The sequence below is a fragment of the Calliphora vicina genome, chromosome 4 (assembly GCF_958450345.1).
Source record: "Calliphora vicina chromosome 4, idCalVici1.1, whole genome shotgun sequence".
NCBI lineage: Eukaryota > Metazoa > Arthropoda > Insecta > Diptera > Calliphoridae > Calliphora > Calliphora vicina.
In genome coordinates, this window is record NC_088783.1 from 95,537,048 (window position 1) to 95,560,317 (window position 23,270).

Below are 23,270 nucleotides of genomic sequence, written 5' to 3' on the forward strand. Positions count from 1 at the left end.
ATTAGTTGTGTTCGCGTACTTGATAATTTGTAATAAAATATCACTGGATGTTACGGGATTCCGTTCGTTTACTTTTAAAAACTTGTAACGAGACAGCAAGAGAGTGTTGAAAGTGACAGTTGGTAGATAGAGAACATGATATTTTTTACTGGACAAAAAATGTCCAGTAAAAAACTAAGGGTCTCCAAAAAATAAGAAAAACTGGTTTAATATAAACATTTTATGTTATAAAAGAGCATTACACATAATTTTTAAATTATATTATAATTAATATTGATATCCTACAGTCGATTCACCATTAAACGGTGTTGGGGGAAAAGGAGCAGTGGGGAACCCAGTTGGTCTCCAATTTGGAGGAGGGGGTGCAGGTGCTGCTGATGGCCAAGAATTGGGAGGCAGCATTCTCGGTGGTGGTGGTATTCCTACTGGGGGTGGTAAGGATTGATTTCCTGCTAGTGGTGGTAATGGTGGTGGAGGCACAAATGCAGATTGTGGTGGAGGTACCGGAGGTGGTGGAGGCATCATTGACGTAGAACCAGTGTTTGGTGGAGGAGGAGGCGCTAACAATGGAGGTGGAATTAATTGTCCAGCCATTACAGGTATCATACTAGGCACAGGAGCGTCTGCAAAGAGTTGATGCGGTCGATCAGCATGTGAAGATGGATTTTGAGCTGCCAACAATCGTTCCGCAGCCGAACCATGTCGTTCTCCCTTTGAGTCTTTCTTGAATGCATATGAAACAGATATGGGGCGATTGCAAAGATATTGACCATTCATTGCATCCATTGCAGCGTCAGACGCTTCAAAACTTGCAAAGTTAATGAAAGCAAATCCTTTAGAATTACCAGTTTCAGGATCTCGCATAATTTTTGGTGTTTGCAATATAACACCAAAAGCTGAAAAAGTATCGTATAAAAGTTTTTCATCGACTTCAGGGTCCAAATTTCCAATAAATATGTTCGCACCAACATCCAAATTCTTTTGATGTGCCGATGCTTTATTGACTCTTATTGGCTTTCCGTATAGTTTTATCATATTCATAATTTTTATCGCATAGTCAGCATCATCTTCACTAAGAAACTCTACAAATCCATATCCTTGATGCATTTGAGTAACACGATCCTTTGGCATATGAACATTAACTAAATGAAAAATATACAAAATTTAAGGAACAATACATTAATTTAGGAAAAAAAAACTTTTTAATATAAATAATATCAACTTTATACATAAACACCATAAAGTTCATGTAGAAATAAAATACTTTGTTTATACTTTAATTATTAAATTTTGTAATTACAAAGCAAAAACTTAATGAGTTAAAAAGCTAATATACCTACTATTCACTACTTACACAATATCTTTTTAATTCATTATTTTAACACGGAGATGTCATTGGAGGCAAGTACTTACCACCCTCGCTTACAAATAGGCTGTTAAATAAATTGTTTTGTTGTAGAGCTATTTATAGAATTTTGTATTTGCAAATAAAAAATAAGAAATAAGTCGCAGCCTAGAGTCGAACCAACAACTATCCGTTTGCTAGTCTGCTGTTCTACTCACTACACTACTGCTTAGTTATTTTATTGTGTATCAAATAATGGTTTTCACTCAGTAGTACTATATTATTTTCTGTTTTTCTAAAAATAAACATTCAAATAAAATAAATGGGAAAATTGAGAAAAAGTAACTGATTATTATACCCTCCACCACCACAAGTGGTGAATGAGGGTATATATAAGTTTGTCATTCCGTGTGTAACATTGAGAAATATTCATCTGAGACCCAACAAAATATATATTTTCTTGATCCTTATGATTGAGCCATGTCCGTCTGTGTAAAACACGCTCCCGTCCAAAATAAGCAAACAAAATTGGTAGACTTGCAAAAAATATGTTTATTGTAAGCAGTTTGGTATTGAAAATCAGCTAAATCGGTTCAGTAGAACCAGAGCTATGAACCAAAATGTGAGACAATCTAAAAAAAAATTGACAATTTTCACATATTTTTGGTTATTTGTGTAAATATATTGCAGATAATACCATAAAACTTTACACACGTTATTTTTATAACAAAAGGACTAACTTTGGTGAAAATTATAAGAATCGGTTCATGATTTCTCCTAGCCCCCATACAAATTTCTTCCCCAAATATGGTTCTATGGTCTATAAATGCCTTCAGAATTGCAGTATCCATACAAAATTCAGCAACAATAAGTTTCGTGCCAAAAGAAATCACAACACTAAATATTTTGTGGATTGGCCTTTAGCTCATAAACAAGTACTTATGTATCAGATTATATGCCAGCCATTACTAAACTACTTATATGTAATGCAGGTGGTATGTAGTAGTCATTGAAAAATAAGCTGTTTAGTAATTGTAAGTCATTACCAAGTTGTTGCTGGATATATTATAAACATTGAACAATTTTTATGAAAAGAAAAATAATTTTTCTTTATTGTAGAATAAAAATTCGATCAAGAAATCAAGGGCTATAAATCAAGATGAGCAAAACCAGATTTTATGGTATAGAAAAGCTAAATCAAGGCAATTGCTATAATTGGAAATTCAAGATGAAGATGTATCTAATAAAGGAAAATCTGTGGTCCGTAATTCAAGAGCCAATTCAGGACACAGATTCTTGGAGAAAGAAAGATATGGAAACATTTGCAGTTTTAAGTTTGTGTGTAGAAGATTCCCAACTTATTCATATTCAAAATGAAATCTCAGCCAGAAATGCATGGAGTAAACTGCAAAACCAACATGAACGTAGTAAACTACAAAAACAACATGAACGTGTTACATTAAGTTCAAAAGTGCAACTAATGCGAAAAATATGCAGCATGCGGATAGGCGAAGGTGATAACAAGGAAATTCATATAAATTCTATGATGGAATTATTTGACAATGGAAACTGTTAATGGAAAGCTATTAGAAGAATATTTTAAAAAATTGTCTCATGATGATGGTTCGAATGTTTCCGCTTTGAAGTCAAAGACCGTGAGGAAACAAGAAAGCAAATCCTGTTTATTTTGCAAGAAGCCTGGTCACATTAAAAAAAGATTGTCATAAACCATGGTAGGCGTTCATATTGTTGAGGTTACGATGATTTTCGTCAAACAACCCGAATGTCAACAAAAGAGCGTAATAGAGCGTAAAAATACACACAATTCATTCAGTTTCTTGATGTTGTTGTGTATATTTTATTTTTACCCAAAAGAGCACACAAATTAAATGCCTCTTTTTGCGTACCACTGGTCATAAATATCAAATGTGGTGTAAAAATAATAAAAAGTCTGCAAATATTATTGAAGATAAAGATTAAAGATAAAGGTGAAGATGAATTTGTTTTGATGACTTGTTTGATTATTTCATAAATGGAAACTAAAATTAAAAATTAATTTTTGTACTGGTATTCTATATATTGGTGATATCACTAGGATGTTGCAAATAAACTTTTTTCCGTTTCATCCTTATAAGTTTGACCTATGGTAAAATTTTTTTCACTATATACAATAAAAACATATCAATAAACTAATTTATATAAAAATATTGAAAATTCGCTGAAAATGTACTAAACTATTTGGCAAATAACTCAAAGTTTTACAATATTTTTCATATGTATTTTGATTACTTTGGTATTCAGATTCGCAACTTGGACAATTCCTGGATATATAATGTAGAAATAAATCTATATGTTTGTAAAAATTAATTTTTTTCTATAAAATACTAGTGTTTTTAATAAAAATTTTAAGATATTTTCACCAAAAACGCTGTTAATCACGTAAATACAAAAATTCGCAATATTTTAAAAACGTCAAATGAAGTATTTATATTGCTGTAGTTAGATTTAAATGTGTATTAAGAAATAAGACTAACGACTACCTAAAAATTTATTTATAAAAAAAAATAGTATTTTAGGATGTAAAATTTCGGGATATTATCTAAATATTTCATTAAATTTTTAACTAATTTTTCATTTTAATTAAAAACTATGTTCGCTATAATGCCTTGAATGTTCAGTGCTAAATTTTTATTTAAAATTTTCATAATGCACAATAAAGCTAAAAGAGTAAAATTTCAACTTTCCTGAAAGATCAGACAAATATGCCAAAACATCCATTAGAATTATTATAGTCAAAAGAAGCATATGTTTAAGTATACCAGCCTCATGCTAAAAAAATTTCACATTCTCAGCTGCATTACCCAAAATTTTTAAGAAAAACACCAAAAAAATAGGGTATTCGAGCTGACTGGAAAAAACAAGTATAACATAGTAATGAGGGTTCATCAGCTTGTACAAAACGTAGTTCAAATCTCGGGCACCAAAATCTCTGTTCCGCAGTGTAATATATTCGGGCGCAAGTTGCCTATTGCCCATGATAATGAATTATTTAAATCAACTATAATGATAAAGGTCAGTCAATTTGTGTTGCAAATGGAAACTGTTCTCAGGCTAAAGGTAAAGCTATGTGCAAAATTAAGATTGGAGATATGTCCTTAATTGTGAGTGATGATTTAAATTCAAATTTATTATCAGTTAGGAAAATTACTGAGAAAGGCTATTCTGTAATTATTATTATTTGTAAAGCTTATCTTAAAAATAGTTTGTACACACTTAATGCAACTTCTGAAAAAGTTTTTTCAGTTCATAATTGTAATAAAGGTTGTATACACTATCTATTTGCATCGAGTTCTTGGTCATCATAGTGAAGGACACAGAAAAAAATATTGCGAAACCAGATTTTATGGTATAGAAAAGCTAAATCAAGACAATTACTATAATTGGAAATTCAAGAGCCAATTCAGGACACAGATACTTGGAGAAAGAATGATATGGAAACATTTGCAGTTTTAAGTTTGTGTATAGATGATACCCAACTTATTCATATTCGGAATGAAATCTCAGCCAAAAATGCATGGAGTAAACTGCAAAACCAACATGAACGTGTTACATTAAGTTCAAAAGTGCACCTAATGCGAAAAATATGCAGCATGCGGTTAGGCGAAGGTGAGAATATGGAAATTCATATAAATTCTATGATGGAATTATTCGACAAACTCCGGGCAATTGGAGATCAGAATTTCTCAGAAGATTGGCAAGTTTCAATGATCCTTAGCAGTTTACCAACAAGCTATGACGGTTTAATTACTGCTCTTGAGGTAAGACCAGATAAAGATTTGACAATGGAAACTGTTAAAGGAAAGCTATTAGAAGAATATTTTTAAAAAATGTCTCGTGATGATGGGTCGAATGTTTCCGCTCTGAAGTAAAAGGCGGTGAGGAAACAAGAAAGCAAATCCTGTTTCTTTTGCAAGAAGCCTGGTCACCTTAAAAAAGATTGTCATAAATATCAAATGTGGTGTAAAAATAATAAAAAAGTCTGCAAATATTGAAGAAATAGAAGATAAAGGTGAAGATAAATTTGTTTTGATGACTAATTTGGAGAACGGTAATCAAGCTACATGGATAATGCAAGTTGCCATATTGCCTATGATAAAGAATTATTTAGTGAAATCAACTATAATGATAAAGGTCAGCCAATTTGTGTTGCAAATGTAAACAATTCTCAGGATAAAGGTAAGGGGATGTGCAAAATCAAGATTGGAAATATGTCCTTAATTGTGAGTGATGTTTACTATGTTCCGGATTTCAATTCAAATTTATTATCAGTTAGGAAAATTACTGAGAAAGGCTATTCTGTAATTAATGTATTTTATAGAAGAATTCTAAGGTTATTTGTAAAGCTTATCATAAAAATAGATTGTACACACTTAATGCAACTTCTGAAAAAGTTTTTTTAGTTCATAATTGTAATGAAGGTTGTATACACTATTGGCATCGAGTTCTTGGTTATCATAATGAAGGAGGTATTAAACAATTATTAAAAAATGATTTAGCTACAGACATAAAAATAAATGAATGCAAAAATTATAAAAAAACGTGTGAAATTGTTTACAAGGAAAATTTGCGAGAACTCCATTTCCGAAAGAAAAAAGAAGGAAACGTTTGTGGTGCTATATCTCCAGTAACTTGTAGTGGTTATAAATATTTTGTAACATTTGTTCAGTATATCTTTTAAAGACAAAAGGTGAAGTTTATAGCAAATTAGTTGAATTTTGGAATTTAATAAAGAATCAAGTCGGTCATTATTCAAAAGCTATAAGATCAGACAGAGGTGGAGAATATATAGGCGAAAAAGTTAAACAATTCTTATCAGAATGTGGAACTAAAATAAAAAATAAAGAACTTTCATACATTTGGATCCTTATGTTATGTACAAGAAAAAATGAAGAAGCTTGATTTAAAGGCGATTCGAAAAGTTTTTATTGGATATGATTCAGATAGGAATCAGAATTTTAGATCCGAAAACTAATAAGGTACAGATTTCTCGTGATATTGCTTTCATTGATTCTACAGATAATTGTAACAAAAGTTTACATAATGAAATTCAAGATAATAATAAGGAAGTTGTTTATTTGCCTACTCAAGAAAATGAAGAACATTTAGAAAATATTGATGAAACCCAAAATGAAGTAGAAAATGTCGGAAATGAAGTAGCAAATCCGGACGAGAACAATTATTTTGAAGATACGGATGACATTTCAGAAAATATGGTAGTAAGTGTAGACAGTTTTACAACTGATAACCAAATTTTGGATTCTGAATGGTCTGGTACTGGAGAAACATTTGAAGATGCTATTCAAAGTCCTGATGGTGTTCGACGCGATATCTAATAGAATCAATAAAGGAGTACCTCCAAGTCGATTTCAAATCAATTCTGCCATTATATCACCAGATCCAAATAATTTCAACGAAGCGATTTCAATTAAGGAGGAGAAGTCACAGTGGATTGGTGCTATGCAGGAGGAGCTTAAATCGACAAAAGAAAATAATACTTGGGTTCTTGTTGATCTTCCTCCAGATCGAAAAGCAATTGGTTACAAATGGGTGTATAAGAAAAAGACAAATGAAAAAGAAGAAATTGAAAGATTTAAAGCTAGACTTGTCGCTCAATGATGCAGTATTTGCTCCAGTTGTTAAGCAAACAACAACAAGGATTTTATTTTCGATAGCTGGAAAAGAGAAAATGAATTTATATCATTTTGTGAATGCGGATTTAAATGAAACGTTATATATGAAGCGGCCTCCAGGTTTTATGTCAAAAGAGTATCCAAATAAAGTTTGCTTACTTAAAAAGAGTTTATACGGTTTAAAACAACCTGCCCGTTCGTGGAACCAATGTATTCATAAGGCATTAATCGAATTCAAATTTAGTCAAAGTTTAATGGATCCTTGCTTATATATAAGAAAAAATGTAGATTATCTTTTGGTATATGTTGATGATATGATTGTGGCAAGTAAAGATGTAAAATTTATTGAAGAAATTTTTAATATGTTAAGTTCGAAATTCACTATGTCTAATTTGGGACCAATTAAACACTATCTCGGAATGGAAGTTACAAAAGATGAAGAAGGTCATTATTTAATTAGTCAAGAATAATATATCAAGAAAATTATAAATGAATTTGGACTTCAAGACTCAAAATTTCAGATATTCCATTAATACCTTCATATAACAAAATTGGAGAATCAGAAATACTTTTAGATAATAAGCTGTATCAAAAAGCTATTGGAACACCTATTTATTTATCAGTAAATACAAGACTCGATATTACAGCAAGTATAGCAATATTAGCTCAGAAAACTCAAGCACCAACTAAAGAAGACTGGAATGAAGTAAAGAGAGTTATGAAGTATCTGAAAGGATCAGCAAAATTATCGTTAAGATTAAGTAGTGCATCAGAAAATAATCAGTTATATGGATATGTGGATGCAGACTGGGCTGAAAATAAAATTGATAGGAAATCGCATAGTGGTTACGCATTTTATTTAAATGGTGGAGTTGTTAGCTGGTCATGTCGAAAGCAAAGTTGTGTTTCACTTTCTACAGCTGAAGCCGAATTCATAGCATTGTCAGAAGCATGTAAAGAAGCAAAGTGGATTTATGGACTACTTCAAGAAATGAATAATAAAGTAAATACACCGATTACAATTATGGAAGATATTCAGAGTTGCATTAAGATAGTTTTAAATGAAAAATGTAATGCTAGAACAAAACATGTTGACATAAAATATCATTTTGTAAAGGATTATTGTATTCAAAAGTTTATAAACCTTAAGTATTGTCCTATTGATATAATGATAGCAGATATTCTAACAAAACCATTTGCTAAAACACGATTGTTAATGTTAAGAAAACTTTTAGGACTTATATAATTTGTAAACAAAGAGGAGGAGTGTAGAAATAAAATACTTTGTTTATACTTTAATTATTAAATTTTGTAATTATATTATAAGCATTGAATAATTTGTATGAAAAGAAAAAATATTTTTCTTTATTGTAAAATAAAAATTCGAACTTGAAACAATAATTACAATAATACTCGTAGTTTCATATAAAATGTCCGCAAATTGGATTATTTTGAAACCCGTTAATTCCAAATGATGGCAAGGTATATTCATGGTCTTCTTTCGATTATGTGAAGCTATTCGGTAAGTACGAATCTGTTAGATTATACATAAATGTGTGTAATTTTTAAGACATGTTGTGAATATGCGGAATCCGATGCTTGAAATATATTTTCTTTGGAGAAGACTTTCGTTAGGTAACACTATAGTTCAAAGTATCACATTTTCCGTGCGAAATTAATAACTATTAAAGTATTTTACTGTTTGATACCAAAATTGGACCATAGGTAGAAATACTTATATTTTCAACAAATTTAAGAAAAAAATTAACCCTTTTTCGACCATTAACCCATCAGGAGTAAAATAACGTAAATTCATTGCTTTTGATTATGGTATGGTATTCAGGCAGCCGTCCAAAACCTTCGTCTCGTACAGATCACTTGGGTCCAATAATCGTTCCACATGGATTCAAAATATTAATTGAAATATCGGATAAAACTTCGCACAGTGGTATATAAAAACAAGTAAGAGTGCTATATTCGGCTATGCCGAATCTTATATACCCTTCACCTTTGTTGTGGATGCATTATTATTTTTTATAATTAGTATATATGTATGTACATTGCCCACTTTCAGCTTATAGCATCCTAAATTTATCAAGAACACAAAAAACAACAACAACGCCAAACGAAACAGAACACCAAAAGAAAAAACAAAATACGCAAGGCAATGAAACCAACACACATCCAAACATACGTTTAATTGTATAAAAAACAACAACAACGCCAAAAGAAACGAAACACAAAAGAAAAACAAAATACGCAAAGCTTGCACATCCAAGCATACGTTTTGTTGCTTTTTTGTCAAAGCATGCAATACATTGTGTTTTTTGATGAAATTTTCAGAGGTTGTCTCGGATTTTTGCTCATATCTCCGTTATTTATGGACGGATTTTGCTGATTTTAAATAGCAAAATTCTCGAAAGTATGTCTGACAGAATTGTTGAAGATTTGGATCCCGGAGATATCTGGGGCCTTCAGAAAATTGATTTCAACAGACAGACAGACAGACAGACAGACAGACAGACAGACAGACAGACAGACAGACATGGCTTAATCGACTCCGCTATCTATAAGGATCCAGAATATATATACTTTATAGGGTCGGAAATGAAAAATGTAGAAATTACAAACGGAATGACAAACTTATATATACCCTTCTCACGAAGCTGAAGGGTATAAAAAGAGGGAAATAAATCCGTAATTTCTAAATCCTTAGTCCGATTTGAATGAAATTTGACATGCGCAAAAAAGAAGAAGTGTTGTCAAGTTTAGTAGGACACCTCGGGTATGTTCAATTTTTAAAACGATCCTATTTCTTCGTCTGTGTTTTCTATCATCTGCTTCGAATGTATTAATACCTTGTGTACTGTGAATGTCATTGGTAACCAAATATACAAATCTGAAAGCATATATCACCATTAAGCCATATAGTGTTTTCATTTCGAAAATTATCTTCCTTTCTTCTGCATTTTTAACATTTTACTTTTAAGTAATTGTAGACAAAAAGGGGGATTTTTTCATCCAATAATTTCTTACAACCCTTAGGAATAACAGGTGCACTAATTTTCTTCACAATATCTTTTGGGTGTTCTTTTAGCCAAATTTCAAAAAGTTATTTTATTTATAGCACAGTAACCTAGAAAAAATTAAATTACTCAGAAAGTGCAAGAATGCGCAGTATGAAATAAAGTGTAATGAATTCACAACATTTAAATACCTTCTATAAAGTTAGAGTTTCGTAATCAAAAGAAATTACTTTAAGGTTAATTTTAAAAATTGTAATTTTTAATATAAAGGGAAATAGTTTCCAAATATTTAGGAAAGAAAAATTAAGTACTTACAAGTCTCGTTGTTTTCCATTTTAAATATTATTTGAATTATTCACACACTTTCCACAATTAACGGATAAAAGTTACAATATAATATTGATACTATTCACAAATTTATAAAAAAATGTATCGAAACGTTGACTTTGAAGGCGTGCTGTCAAGCCGTATTTTGTATTTTACAAAAACCAATTGCGAATTTGATTGCATTGGAGTCTTAGTAACAGGTTGACAATAACAAATAATAAATAATGACAACTTCGAAATTTGAATTTCGCACGGAAAAAGTGATACTTTGAACTATAGTGGGTAAGTACGAATATATTCCTTTTTAAAATATCCTTATATTAATGTACTATTTTTCCGAGTGATATTAGGAATAATATTTGCGTTTCCGGGTAAGTACTTGTTCAGATGAGAAAATCTGTACAATCCAACTGCCAATGTTGAAGGCTGCCACCGAGATGACGCCATGTTAATTTTTAGTGTCTAGTTAAATTCTAAGTACCTACATTACATGTAAATTTATTATATTTTAAATGTATATGTAAAATAATTATAACGAAATAAAATTAAAAAATTGACAATTAATTGCTGAATTGTGTTAATGAATATTTTAATAGATTTAGTGCAAAATTGCAATTACAAACATAATTGATTCCATTAAAAATTTAATTGAAATTTGTACAGGAATTCTATTACTATATTTAATACTATTTTAATTGGATTTTTTTCAATTAAAATTTTTAATTTCATTTTAATTAATAGTATCATTTTGATGATTGAGCAAAATCAAATATTTTTTTAATTCAATTTCGTAATTGAAAATCATTTTTACTTTTTTCTGTGGAGGTATCAAACAATTATTAAAAGATGATTTAGCTACAGACATAAAAGAAATGAATGCAAAAATGATAAAGAAACGTGTGAAATTTGTTTACAAGAAAAATTTGCGAGAACTCCATTTCCAAAAGAAAGTTTTTCGAGGTCTTCAATTGTTTTGAACTTATTCATTTTGACGTATGTGACGCTACTCCTGTAACCATAGCAGATATTGTTCAGTATATCTTTTAAAGACAAAATGTGAAATTAGTTGTATTTTGGAATTTAATAAAGAATCAAGTCGGTCATTGTTTAAGTTAGATTTTTTGTCCCTTTTGTTCACCCTTGGGTGGGGAAATTTCTTTTAAATTCTAACGTGTATAACCGCCACTTTGTTGTGCTTAAACAATTCTAATCGTAGCTTGATCGCTAAGGTATCTACAACCCATTTCACACATTAAAGGTAATATTTAATAAAGAAAATTATTTTTAATATATCCAAAATAAAAACACTGAGTTTTATTTCTATTTTGTTTCACGCACAAACATTTGGTTCAATCGAGCCGGATTTTTTGAGCACATAAAATAAGTACACAGAGCACAAATTAATTTGTATCAACCTTTTTTATCGTCATAAAATTATCGCCATTTTGCCATAATCAAAGAATATAAATAATATAGAATGCGCATGTGAACGAAAAGCAAAATATTTTTGAAAATAAAGAATACATGATGCGGGAGGGAAGACAAAAGGGAAAGAAGCACAAACAAAGAGCGTAACAATGCTCTCGTTCTCTTGTTGTTTATGAGATCTTTTAATTCTCATTTATCAGCCTATATATGTGCTTGTGTATGTATGTGTCTGTATTAAAAACGTAAAAATAAAACAAAAACCTAATAAAAGAATTTTTGTTTCTTGCAATTTTTGTGCAAATAACCTTCTTAAAAGCAAATGTGACCGATTGTGTAATTGTAGGGCAAGAGTATGTGTTTTATTGTTGTACAGATAAAACTATATCGATTCGCACCGAAATTCAGATGCTGTTTTTATCCAAAATTAAAGAATTATAGGAATATTTTATTTATTTATTTATTTACAAAAATTTAAAATTATAATAAATTATAAGATTAAATAAAAAGAAATTAGGTACTAACAGCTAAGGTTTTAGACCTAAATATTTTTACATGTTTAGTTTGCTTCATATGAGATGGTATATGTTACAATGTTTTAGAATTGTGTTGACTTTCTTTATATTATCGATATTAATATTTTGAAGTAATGCGTGTAAACACAGTTTACCGTATAGGGTGATCTGGGCATTATTTATAATGTTGCAGTTGTATACAAGATGGTGAATATTTATGGTGGATGTATTGCACAATGGACAAATCAGTGGTGTTGTTCCGTTTAAGATGTAGTGGTTAGTAATGAATGTATGTCCAAGTCTTAGTCTGATGTATTTTAGGATGCTTAATCTGGATACTGACTGGGGATATGTTGGTATGATTTTTAGTGGGTTAATATTTTTATAATGATGGTTGTAGTTAACCCATTCTGCAAAGTCAGAATGTTTTGTGGAAGAGACAATGATTTTGTTTATATCACGTTTGCTACATGTGTAATATTTAATTATAGGTGCGTGTGTGGCATATTTTGCTGCTTCGTCTGCCATGGTGTTACCTGGTATTCCAATGTGACCAGGTATCCACATAATTTTGAATTTTGTATGATATTTTATTCGTATGTCTCTTATTTTTGATATAGTAATATTATTATTTTTAATGTTTTGTATTGCCATGACTGTAGATTTTGAATCTGAGCATATGATGTATTTACCACGGATATTTTTGTATTTGGTTAGGGTGATTAAAATAGCAGTTGCTTCTGCAAGAAAAATAGAAGAACTCTCATCTAAGATGGCGAGAAAATCAGTTTTTAAATGTTCATTTATTATTGCTATGGATGTGCATGTGTCAGTCTTTGATCCATCGGTGTATACGATTTTCCAGTTTTTATTTATGTATTGGGTTGAAATTTCATTGAAGTAAGCTAAGTAGGTGTTATTTGAAGTTGAATTTTTAGGTAGATTTGTAAATTGTAGAACAAAGGATGAGTTTTTTAGTTTCCATGGAGGTTCATTGGGGAAGTAGACTTTTTGTGTTTTTGGATTTATATTTATCTCAGAGGCTCGCTTAATGGCTAAAAGAATACTGGAGGGATATCTAAGGGAAGTTAGTGGTGTAAGGTTTGAGATACGTTTTATTAGATGTTGTTCCGCCGGGAACATTATTTTAGGGATTAATTTTAGAGTTAGTTCATGACACCTTTTATCCAGTGTTGGTAGGCCTGATTCAGCCATAAGATTTTTTATGGGGGTGGTTCTGAATGCACCTAAGGCAAATCTTATTGATGAATTGTAGAATGTCACAATTTTCATTAGCTGAGATTTTGAAGCTTTGCCATAAATAGCCAGTCCATAGTCAATTTTGGATAAAATGAGACTGCGAACAGCATTTAAAACAGTAGTTGGATGAGAGTTACTTTTTTTTGATGCAAGACATTTGATGAGGTTTAAGCGAGGTTGTAGTGCTTTTTTTAAGTATTCAATGTGAGCATTCCAAGAGTATCGGTGATTGAAAAATAAACCTAAAATTTTAAGATTATTTACGATTTCAATCTGGTTGCCTTGTATAGTAAAATAAGTACTATCACATGAGATTTTTTTGCATATGTGGAGGCATTTGGTTTTAGGGATTGAAATTTTGGCACCTGTTGTATCACACCAAGTGTTTAAAGAGTTGAAAAGATCATCAATCTTATGTTGAATGACAACATTGCGTAGATGTTTGCATATTAAATACAAATCGTCTGCATAAATAACATGTTTAAAGAACTTGTTATTTGATATTATTTTGTTTAACTTGTCGGTCGCAATTTGAAAAAGAACTACAGATAGAGGTGACCCTTGTGGTATTCCATTGTGAAGAGGTTTAATAGATGAGTAAACATTGTTTATTTTTACGCGGAATTTTCTGTTTGAAAGAAATGTGTAAATGAAGTTAATAATTTTTGGGCCAAATTTCCATTCTTTTAATTGTGAGATGATTGTATGAATTCCGATTCGATCAAAAGCCTTTTCAAAGTCAATAGATATAATGGAGAGATGATTTCTATGCGATATAGATGATGCGGTGAAGTGATCGATGTACGTTAAAGCATCTATTGTTCCTTTGTTGGGTTTGAATGCCATTTGGTGTATGCTCAGGAGTTTCATTTTTAGAAGTGACCAAGTAATTCTAGTAGCAATAATTTTTTTGAGTAATTTAGATATACATGGGATTAGAGATATAGGGCGATAATTATCCACGTACATAGGGTCTTTATTTGGTTTTAGTATTGGAATAATGGTGGATGTTTTCCATTGTTGTGGCATAACGCCAGATGTGAAAATTTGGTTAAACATTTTAAGCATTTGATGTTTTATATTTTCAGGGAGATTTTTTAGGATGGGATAAGAAATTCTGTCAAATCCAGGGGTTTTGCCTTTGAGTGAGTTTAGTGTTGATATTATTTCAAAAAGAGTGATATCATCTTCAAGCAGTTTCGTTGTGTTATTTAAACTGTAGTTTAATTGGATATCTATATTTTGTTTTTTGTGTATGAATGTATTACTGAAATTATCATTATTAGATTGTAGGGACCAGGTTTGTGCAAAAATATTGGCGATGTCGTTTGAGTTGTAAACAGGGTGGTTGTTATGTGAGATATGATGAATGTGTTTGTAAGAGTTTATTCCATTTAGTTTACGGATGTTGTGCCAAATTTTGTTAATTGGAGTGTTTGGGTTAATCTCACTAGTAAAGTCAAAAAAGGAGCTACTTTTAGCTTGTTTACTTTTAAGTTTAAAAATACTGTTAGCTTTTTTATAAGCAATTCTATTTTCTGTGGTAGGATGTCTTTTGAAAACATAGAACACCAATAAGTATATTTTCTGTTTTTGTAAAGTTTCTGATGAGGCATTGCAATATTAGCTGCTGATATTAAAGTTTTTTGTAGCCTGGCGATTTCTTTATTGATGTTTGTGGAAATATCTCTCAGTGGAGTAATACTCAAGTGGTATTGGAAAAGATTCCAATTAGCCTTATCGGTATAAAACGTGCTTGTTTAGGATGTAAATAATTAGGTTGAGAGTGAGGTAAATGTAATTTTATGTGAATTGGGTAGTGATCGCTACCATTCAATTGGTTATCAGTTTTCCAAGAAAAAAAAGGTGCAATGTCAGCTGAGGTTAAAGAAAGATCAACGTGGGTGAATGTAGATCTAGTTGAAAGATGAGTTGCAAACCGTCATTAAGTAATATCATGTTAGAACGTGTTATAATATTCTCGATAATAACACCTTTGGATAGAGTAGAACTTGAGCCCCACAAAGTAGAGTGTGCGTTAAAATCACCAAGTATTATAGTTCGTTGATTGTTGTCGAGAAATAGCGATTTTAACTCCGTTATAGGTAATGGATCAGATGGACTTATGTAGACTGATATAATTTTCAGTTTAAAGCCAACAAACGCATTGGCTATTACAAAGTTACTCGATGAGGTTTCAAAGTTATGTTTAATAAAAATAGCAGTACCACCGTGACGAGTGGCGTTTGGGGTGGACAAAAGAGCGACGTATCCATTCAATTTTAGATTATTGGCATTATGATGGGTTTCCTGGAGTGCAATAATATCTGGTATGTTCAGACGTATTAAGATCTGTAGTTCATGTAAGTTATTATAAAAACCATTAAGGTTCCACTGCAGTATTTTTATGGACATCAAAATAATATGTAGTGAAGATGTAATGTAGTGTCTTTAATGTTCCATAGTTAAGTCTTGTGAGTCGATTTCATTACGTCTGTTAGTTATTTTTTTTGGATTATATATTGGTTCAGGTTGTTTGGATTTATCTTTGGTTTTGGACGGTTGTTCAGCAGATTTTGAAGAAGTATTGGTTACGTTAATGATTTCAATGTTGGGAGTGGTTGCATTGTTTGAATTTTTAAGATTTGTTATAGAAGAGATGTTGTTTGATGTTTGAGTTTGGTGTTGATTTAAGAGATGGTTAATTGATGTTGTGAGGTTTAGTAAAGATTCTTTAGTATGCGTAACAATGCTCTCATGTTGATTTATGAGATCTTTTAATTCCCATTTATCAGACTATATATGTGCTTGTGTGTGTATTAAAAACGTAAAAATAAAACAAAAACCTAACAAAAGAATTTTTGTTTCTTGCTATTTTTGTGAAAATAACCTTCTTAAAAGCAAATGTGACCGATTGTGTAATTGTAGGGCAAGAGTATGTGTTTTATTGTTGTACAGATAAAACTATATCGATTCGCACCGAAATTCAGATGTTGTTTTTATCTAAAATTAAAGAATTATAGGAATATAAAAATAACAACATAAACTGCCTTGTTCATAAAAAATATGTTATGTTTATTAAAGCGGCATGGCCACACAATGCTTTTGGGGTCTTTTGCAACCATGTTGTATATTTATTCCATAGCTGTGCAGTATAAATATTTTTATTAAAGATATTTAAATAGAGATTAAAATAAAACATATTATTATTCCTTCTTAAAGAATTTTGTTTGGTTTTTATTTAATCAGTTCTCATATACTCGGAATATATTTAATTTATTTATATTTCTATTCACAAATGTAAAAACAGATATTTACAAAAATAAAATGTTTGTTCTTTAAATATAAATATGTATGTATATATGTACATTAGTGTGCCCCAAAAAAAGTTTTTTTCTTATTTTCATGGGTGCTCAATAGAGTGCTCCAAGATTGTATGGACGAAACAAATTTTCTAGGTACAGGCCGCCCCCCCCCCTCTAGAATGGTTCTATGTATTGTAGAAACTCGTTGTGTAAAATATTAGGATGATAGGATAACGCTAACTGGTGCCGCAACGACGCTGAAGTTTTGAGGTGCATTTACAAGGGGAAAAAATGAAATTTTTTCAGTTTTTGTTATAAATTTGGCATTAAATAATTACTTTTGCAATTTAATTTAAAAGAATCGAAATGTACACGTAATTGTCGTTCTAATGAGACATAAAAAACCGAAATTGGTCAAAAAATTTTAAAGTTATTAAAAATTCGCCAGGCCATTAACGTGTTTCAGGCAACTAGAACCAGAAATGTAGAAACAAAATTAACATATTTTGATAAATATTAAAATAAAAGCTTATTTTTACTTAAAATATGTACATATTTACTTGTATATGAGTTTTTATCTTCGTAGGATACCGTTAACCTATTCGCAGATATGGCCACATAAATAAAATTTGTTTAACGGCAGTTTCAAAACTCCATTTTCAAATTTTCCAAAATTTTGTTAAATAAATTTCAGAATTTTTTGATCATCTCATTGGGATTTATTGAGAACATAATAGGGAATAGAAATATTAAAAAACTATGAAAATATCTCTTAAGTTTTCCGTACCTACGATTTAAACTTTGAAATTTTCGAGAAAAACGAATTATATGGCCATTTTTGGCGAATGTGCTCTATTTCATTACTGTTATGAATTTGATGTAAAACATATTCAGAATATTATAGCCCAAATAATTCTAAATAGACTCTGAAAGTTTTATTAAAATTGAAAAACTTTAAACCTTAAGTCGTGAAAGTCAAAGTTAAAATTTTTCAATATTTGGAATTTCTAATTTAAAGATAGGGGAATGTTATTTATTTTTGGGTCGATTTTGATGCAACTTAAGAGAAATATAACATGAAGTCTAGTATTTATTATAATAGAAAGTTTTTCCGTACCTACGATTTAAATTTTGAAATTTTCGAGAAATTTTTTTGGGATATATTTCAAGTAAAAATGTACTTTTATTTTAATATTTCTCAAAATATGTTAATTTTGTTTCTACATTTTTTGTTCTAAAGTTTTTTTAATAACTTTAAAATTTTTCAACCAATTTTTATCTTTTATATCTTATTAGAACGAGAATTACGTGTAAATTTCGATTCTTTTAAATTAAATTGCAAAAGTAATTATTTAATGCCAAAATTTTTACAAAAACTGAAAAAATTTCGTTTTTTCCCCTTGTAAATGCACCACAAAACTTCAGCATCGTTGCGGCACCAGTTAGCGTTATCATATCATCCTAATATTTTACACAACGGGTTCTACAATACATAGAACCATTCTAGAGGGGGGGGGGCGGTCAAAATTCAAATTATAGGGTAGAGTATTTTTGCGATTTTTTTTTTTCAAATTTTTCGGAAGTGGTTTAGAGGTCGGTTTTTTCAAAAACACACTTTTTCGGTTAAACCGGAAACCGGTTTTTCAAATTTTTTGGACACTCTAATAATTAAACATGCATTAACAGTTAAGCATTTCATATTAATTTTTTTGAAAGGAAAATGAGTATGAGTTATTTTTCATATTTCATCAAGATATTGGTTTTTTATAACCCATAAATAACTGAAACATATATCATATGCCTGTAAAAATTATTTAAAAATTTCATTGAAAAATTTTGAAAAAAACATTTATGATGAGGTTTCGCGCGTTTTGTTACCTTCTAGAAACACACACTCTTATTAGACAGTAAAAGAACATAAAATGTTGGAAAAACCTTAATTGCACAATAATTTCACTGCCTGTTTTTGAAAATAAAAATTTTCATTTGGAAACTTATATTGAAAACAAAAACAAATATTTGTTTTTTATTCTGGTTTCAATGTAAATTCCCAAACGAAAATTTTTATTTTACTTGTCTAAAAAATGGAACTATAATTCGGTGCGAATCGATATACATAGTTTAATTTTTACAAAAATAAAACACATATTCTTGTCCTACAATTACATAATCGGTCGCATTTGCCCTTAAGTTGGTTGTTTGCACATAAATTGTTTGAAAACAAAGCACATTCAAGTAAAAATATAAAAACCTGTTTTTAGCTAAAAAAAAACACACACACATGCTCAATTCCGGTATAAATTGACGAAACATGTGGGTGGCTTTAAGTGCTACCCTACTGTTTTATTTCAGATTAACTTTAGTTTTACGAATTTGTAAACAAATTCTCTTATTTCATAAATATTGTCAAATGTTAATGTAAACACAAAGTTTGCACACAATTGAATTGGATTGATCGTATGATTTGACACAATATGCCCACCAAAGATGCCTTTGTTTAAAAGTGCACAATCGGCATCTTTGTAGAAGATAAGTATGTATTGGTACAGCCAATATTAATTTTAAGCTAGAATTAAGAATTTGAATTCAATAAAGAGTCAGAAATAAATGAGACCTTCAAGAACAAAGTCTAAACTTTCTCGGTTGAAAACTTTAAAAACTCACTTTGGATGGTAAAAACAGCAAACATGTGTATGTATCAGTGTTGCCACTTCATGTGTAATATTCAGCCTAATTATGAATAAAAATTCCCCGGGAGTTTTTTCCCTTTTCCAATTTTTCCTATTCAAATTCAATGGGAAAAATCTCCCGGGGAACAAACTCCCGCGGAATTTTTTATTCATAATTGGGCTGATTGTGTGTAATTTTAACTTGGATGTGTAGCCCATGTGTAATTGAGTGAATGTGTAATTCATGTGTAATTTTAAATTCCAATTATATCCAAAATATATTGTCAATGTACATATGTCTTTGATCTATATTTTGGATTTTAATTGAATGAATGAATTATGGATTGTTCAGATTTCAAAACCGACTGAAATAAATATGTACATTTATATGAGGCAAAGTAGCTATATCCTCTATTTTAGTTGATAAATAAAAATACAGTATCTCTAAATGTACTCATATTTATTATATTGTACTCGTTTGTTATTCAGTATAATGGATCGCCCGGTGGCAGAAATTCGAAAACCATATATGTCTTATTAATATTGGTGGACAATAACATACTTAAAAGTGTACCACAAAAAAACGTGTGGCCTATTTAGTATATGGGGCATTTCACGTCAAGTGAACCAACTTTTGAAATCGATGTCTTCCGATCGCGATGAAATTTGCACCAATGTTAGTTCTATTGGATAGTAATTCGGACACCATTTTTCAACAAGATCGGTCAAGAACTCTCTGAGTTATAGGAGGTCAAAATTTGACATTTTGGCCAAACAGGTGTTTTTTTTTACCCATATAACTTATTACCTATTGTTCTTAGCAAAATGTGTCCCAAATAGTTTAGATAGCTATTTATGCAATCTTTCGAAAAAAAAAATTAAAAAAATTTAATAAAATATTTTTGATTTTTTTTTTTAAAAAATCAAAAATATTTTTGACTTTTTTTTCAAAATGGGCCCTTTTTATTTTTTTTTTTTTTTTTATTTTTTTTAAGAAAGCTTAGGTCTTTTCCTAAGCGACCTATATGGTCGCTTAGTGGGATGCGAGTGGGATATCTATCAAAAAAAATATTTTGTAACTCAAGATTTAAAATTTTTGATTTTTTTTGCAAAATCAAAAACTTTGTTGACTTTTTTTAAAAAAAATGGATACATTTTTTAATTTTTTTTTTTGCTCAGAAGAAAGCTTATGTGTTTTCCTTTAACACCCTTTTTGTCGCTTAGTGGGATGCGATTGGGATATCTATAAAAAAAATGTTTTGTAACTCAAGACATACAATTTTTTACTTTTTTTTGAAAAATCAAAAACCTTTTTGACTTTTTTTTTCCAAAATGGACTCTTTTTTTATTAATTTTTTTCTCTCAAAAGAAAGCTTAGGTCTTTTCCTTTAAAACCTTTTTGGTCGCTTAGTGGGATGCGAGTGGGATATCTATCAAAATAAATGTTTTGTAACTCAAGACAAATGTTTTTAAATTGATTTTTTTCATATTTGTGTGTAAGTGTTTCTAAAACCTTAAAAATAAAAACCACAACAACTGACCGATAATAGCCACTGGAGGGGTGCAATATGAGGCCGACCGCTATTAATTTTCCACCCCCAAAATTTGTCTGAGTTTTGTATCTTGCGGCTTTTTTAGTCAATCCTAGAGGTAGTTTTCAGCGCACGTGATTTTCATTGTTAAAATATCAGGTGCCCCAGAAACAAATTTTTGGAATCAAGTGGAAATATTTTATGGCCCTTCTCCGAAGTACCAGTTTATTTATTATTTTATGACATTTGACTTTATGAAGTGGGTGGAGAGGTAGATGTTGACAGGTAGGTTATTTATATGGTGGTTTATTTTTATTATTATTTGTAACATTTGGAAAATTAATAGCGGTCGGCCTCATATTGCACCCCTCCAGTGGCAATTATCGGTCAGTTGTTGTGGTTTTTATTTTTAAGGTTTTAGAAACACTTACACACAAATATGAAAAAAATCAATTTAAAAACATTTGTCTTGAGTTACAAAACATTTATTTTGATAGATATCCCACTCGCATCCCACTAAGCGACCAAAAAGGTTTTAAAGGAAAAGACCTAAGCTTTCTTTTGAGAGAAAAAAATTAATAAAAAAAGAGTCCATTTTGGAAAAAAAAAGTCAAAAAGGTTTTTGATTTTTCAAAAAAAAAGTAAAAAATTGTATGTCTTGAGTTACAAAACATTTTTTTATAGATATCCCACTCGCATCCCACTAAGCGACAAAAAGGGTGTTAAAGGAAAACACATAAGCTTTCTTCTGAGCAAAAAAAAAATTAAAAAATGGGTCCATTTTTTTAAAAAAAGTCAACAAAGTTTTTGATTTTGCAAAAAAAATCAAAAATTTTAAATCTTGAGTTACAAAATATTTTTTTTGATAGATATCCCACTCGCATCCCACTAAGCGACCACATAGGTCGCTTAGGAAAAGACCTAAGCTTTCTTAAAAAAAATAAAAATAAAAAGGGCCCATTTTGAAAAAAAAGTCAAAAATATTTTTGATTTAAAAAAAAAAAATCAAAAATATTTTATTAAATTTTTTTAATTTTTTTTTTCGAAAGATTGCATAAATAGCTATCTAAACTATTTGGGACACATTTTGCTAAGAACAATAGGTAATAAGTTATATGGATAAAAAAAAACACCTGTTTGGCCAAAATGTCAAATTTTGACCTCCTATAACTCAGAGAGTTCTTGACCGATCTTGTTGAAAAATGGTGTCCGAATTACTATCCAATAGAACTAACATTGGTGCAAATTTTATCGCGATCGGAAGACATCGATTTCAAAAGTTGGTTCACTTGACGTGAAATGCCCCATATATAAGATGAAGATATGAATCAAGTTTGAACTAAATTAACATTAAGGTTTGCAGAAAAATACGATAAGTAATTTGGAGATTGCTATGTTTGGTTTTCCAGGTGGACATTTCGCCGTTTGTGATAGTTTTGTTTGCGTAATATTGGTAATAGAAACTAAATTTTAGTTTATATACAGTAGCCCAAGAAAGTCTACATACAGGACAAATTATTATGTTACTTTAATTTAAAGCAGTTTTTTTTAGTTTTTTTTATGAGATATATAATAATAAATGTCTTATGTCGATTTTAGCAAAAAAAATTCAAATAACGCCCAAAAGTTCGCAGTTATTAGAGTTATTGATTCTGAGTAAAATAACGAAAAATTTATTCTCGGTCACGCCTACTTTTGGGTTAATTTGTTTTAATTTTTTTAGTGTGAATTTATTTTTTTAACAAATATATTTCACTACTTTTAACTTACAAATACAGCTTTCAACGAAAGAAATTTAATTTGAATTCGTGTATGTAGACTTTATTGGGCTACTGTACATATAAGACTTTTAATTCCAACATGACTTAGTAATAGAAGGACAACATTTTTTATCCCGAAATATGAATAGAAAATACTACAATAGAGGATGTTAACTATTTTAATTGCCTCCGTTTTACAAAATCACATGTATTATTTTTAAATTGATTTATTAAATATAAAACATTTAATTTATATTGTATTATGTACCTACATTCTAATAACAAGAACAAAAGTTTAATTCCATTTCATGGAAAGCAATAATAAAACCAAAACAAAATTAACTCAATATATTACTGATAGAAACTTAAGCAACTTTCAGGACTTCTTATGATACCATTTGTTTCTTATGAGCTCC

The 23,270-nt window shown here is 30.0% G+C and overlaps 1 protein-coding gene across 1 annotated transcript in view; it reads right to left on the reverse strand.

The window, feature by feature from the left end:
- Positions 1-205: 205 nt before the first annotated feature.
- The window catches only part of Spx (Spliceosomal protein on the X), a 32,547-nt gene continuing 9,482 nt past the window's right edge, over positions 206-23,270 (reverse strand). Inside the window, exon 3 of the mRNA XM_065508169.1 lies at positions 206-1,142. Coding sequence (XP_065364241.1) covers positions 268-1,142 — 875 coding nt within the window. The 3' untranslated portion in view covers positions 206-267. The remainder of the gene's footprint in view (positions 1,143-23,270) is intronic.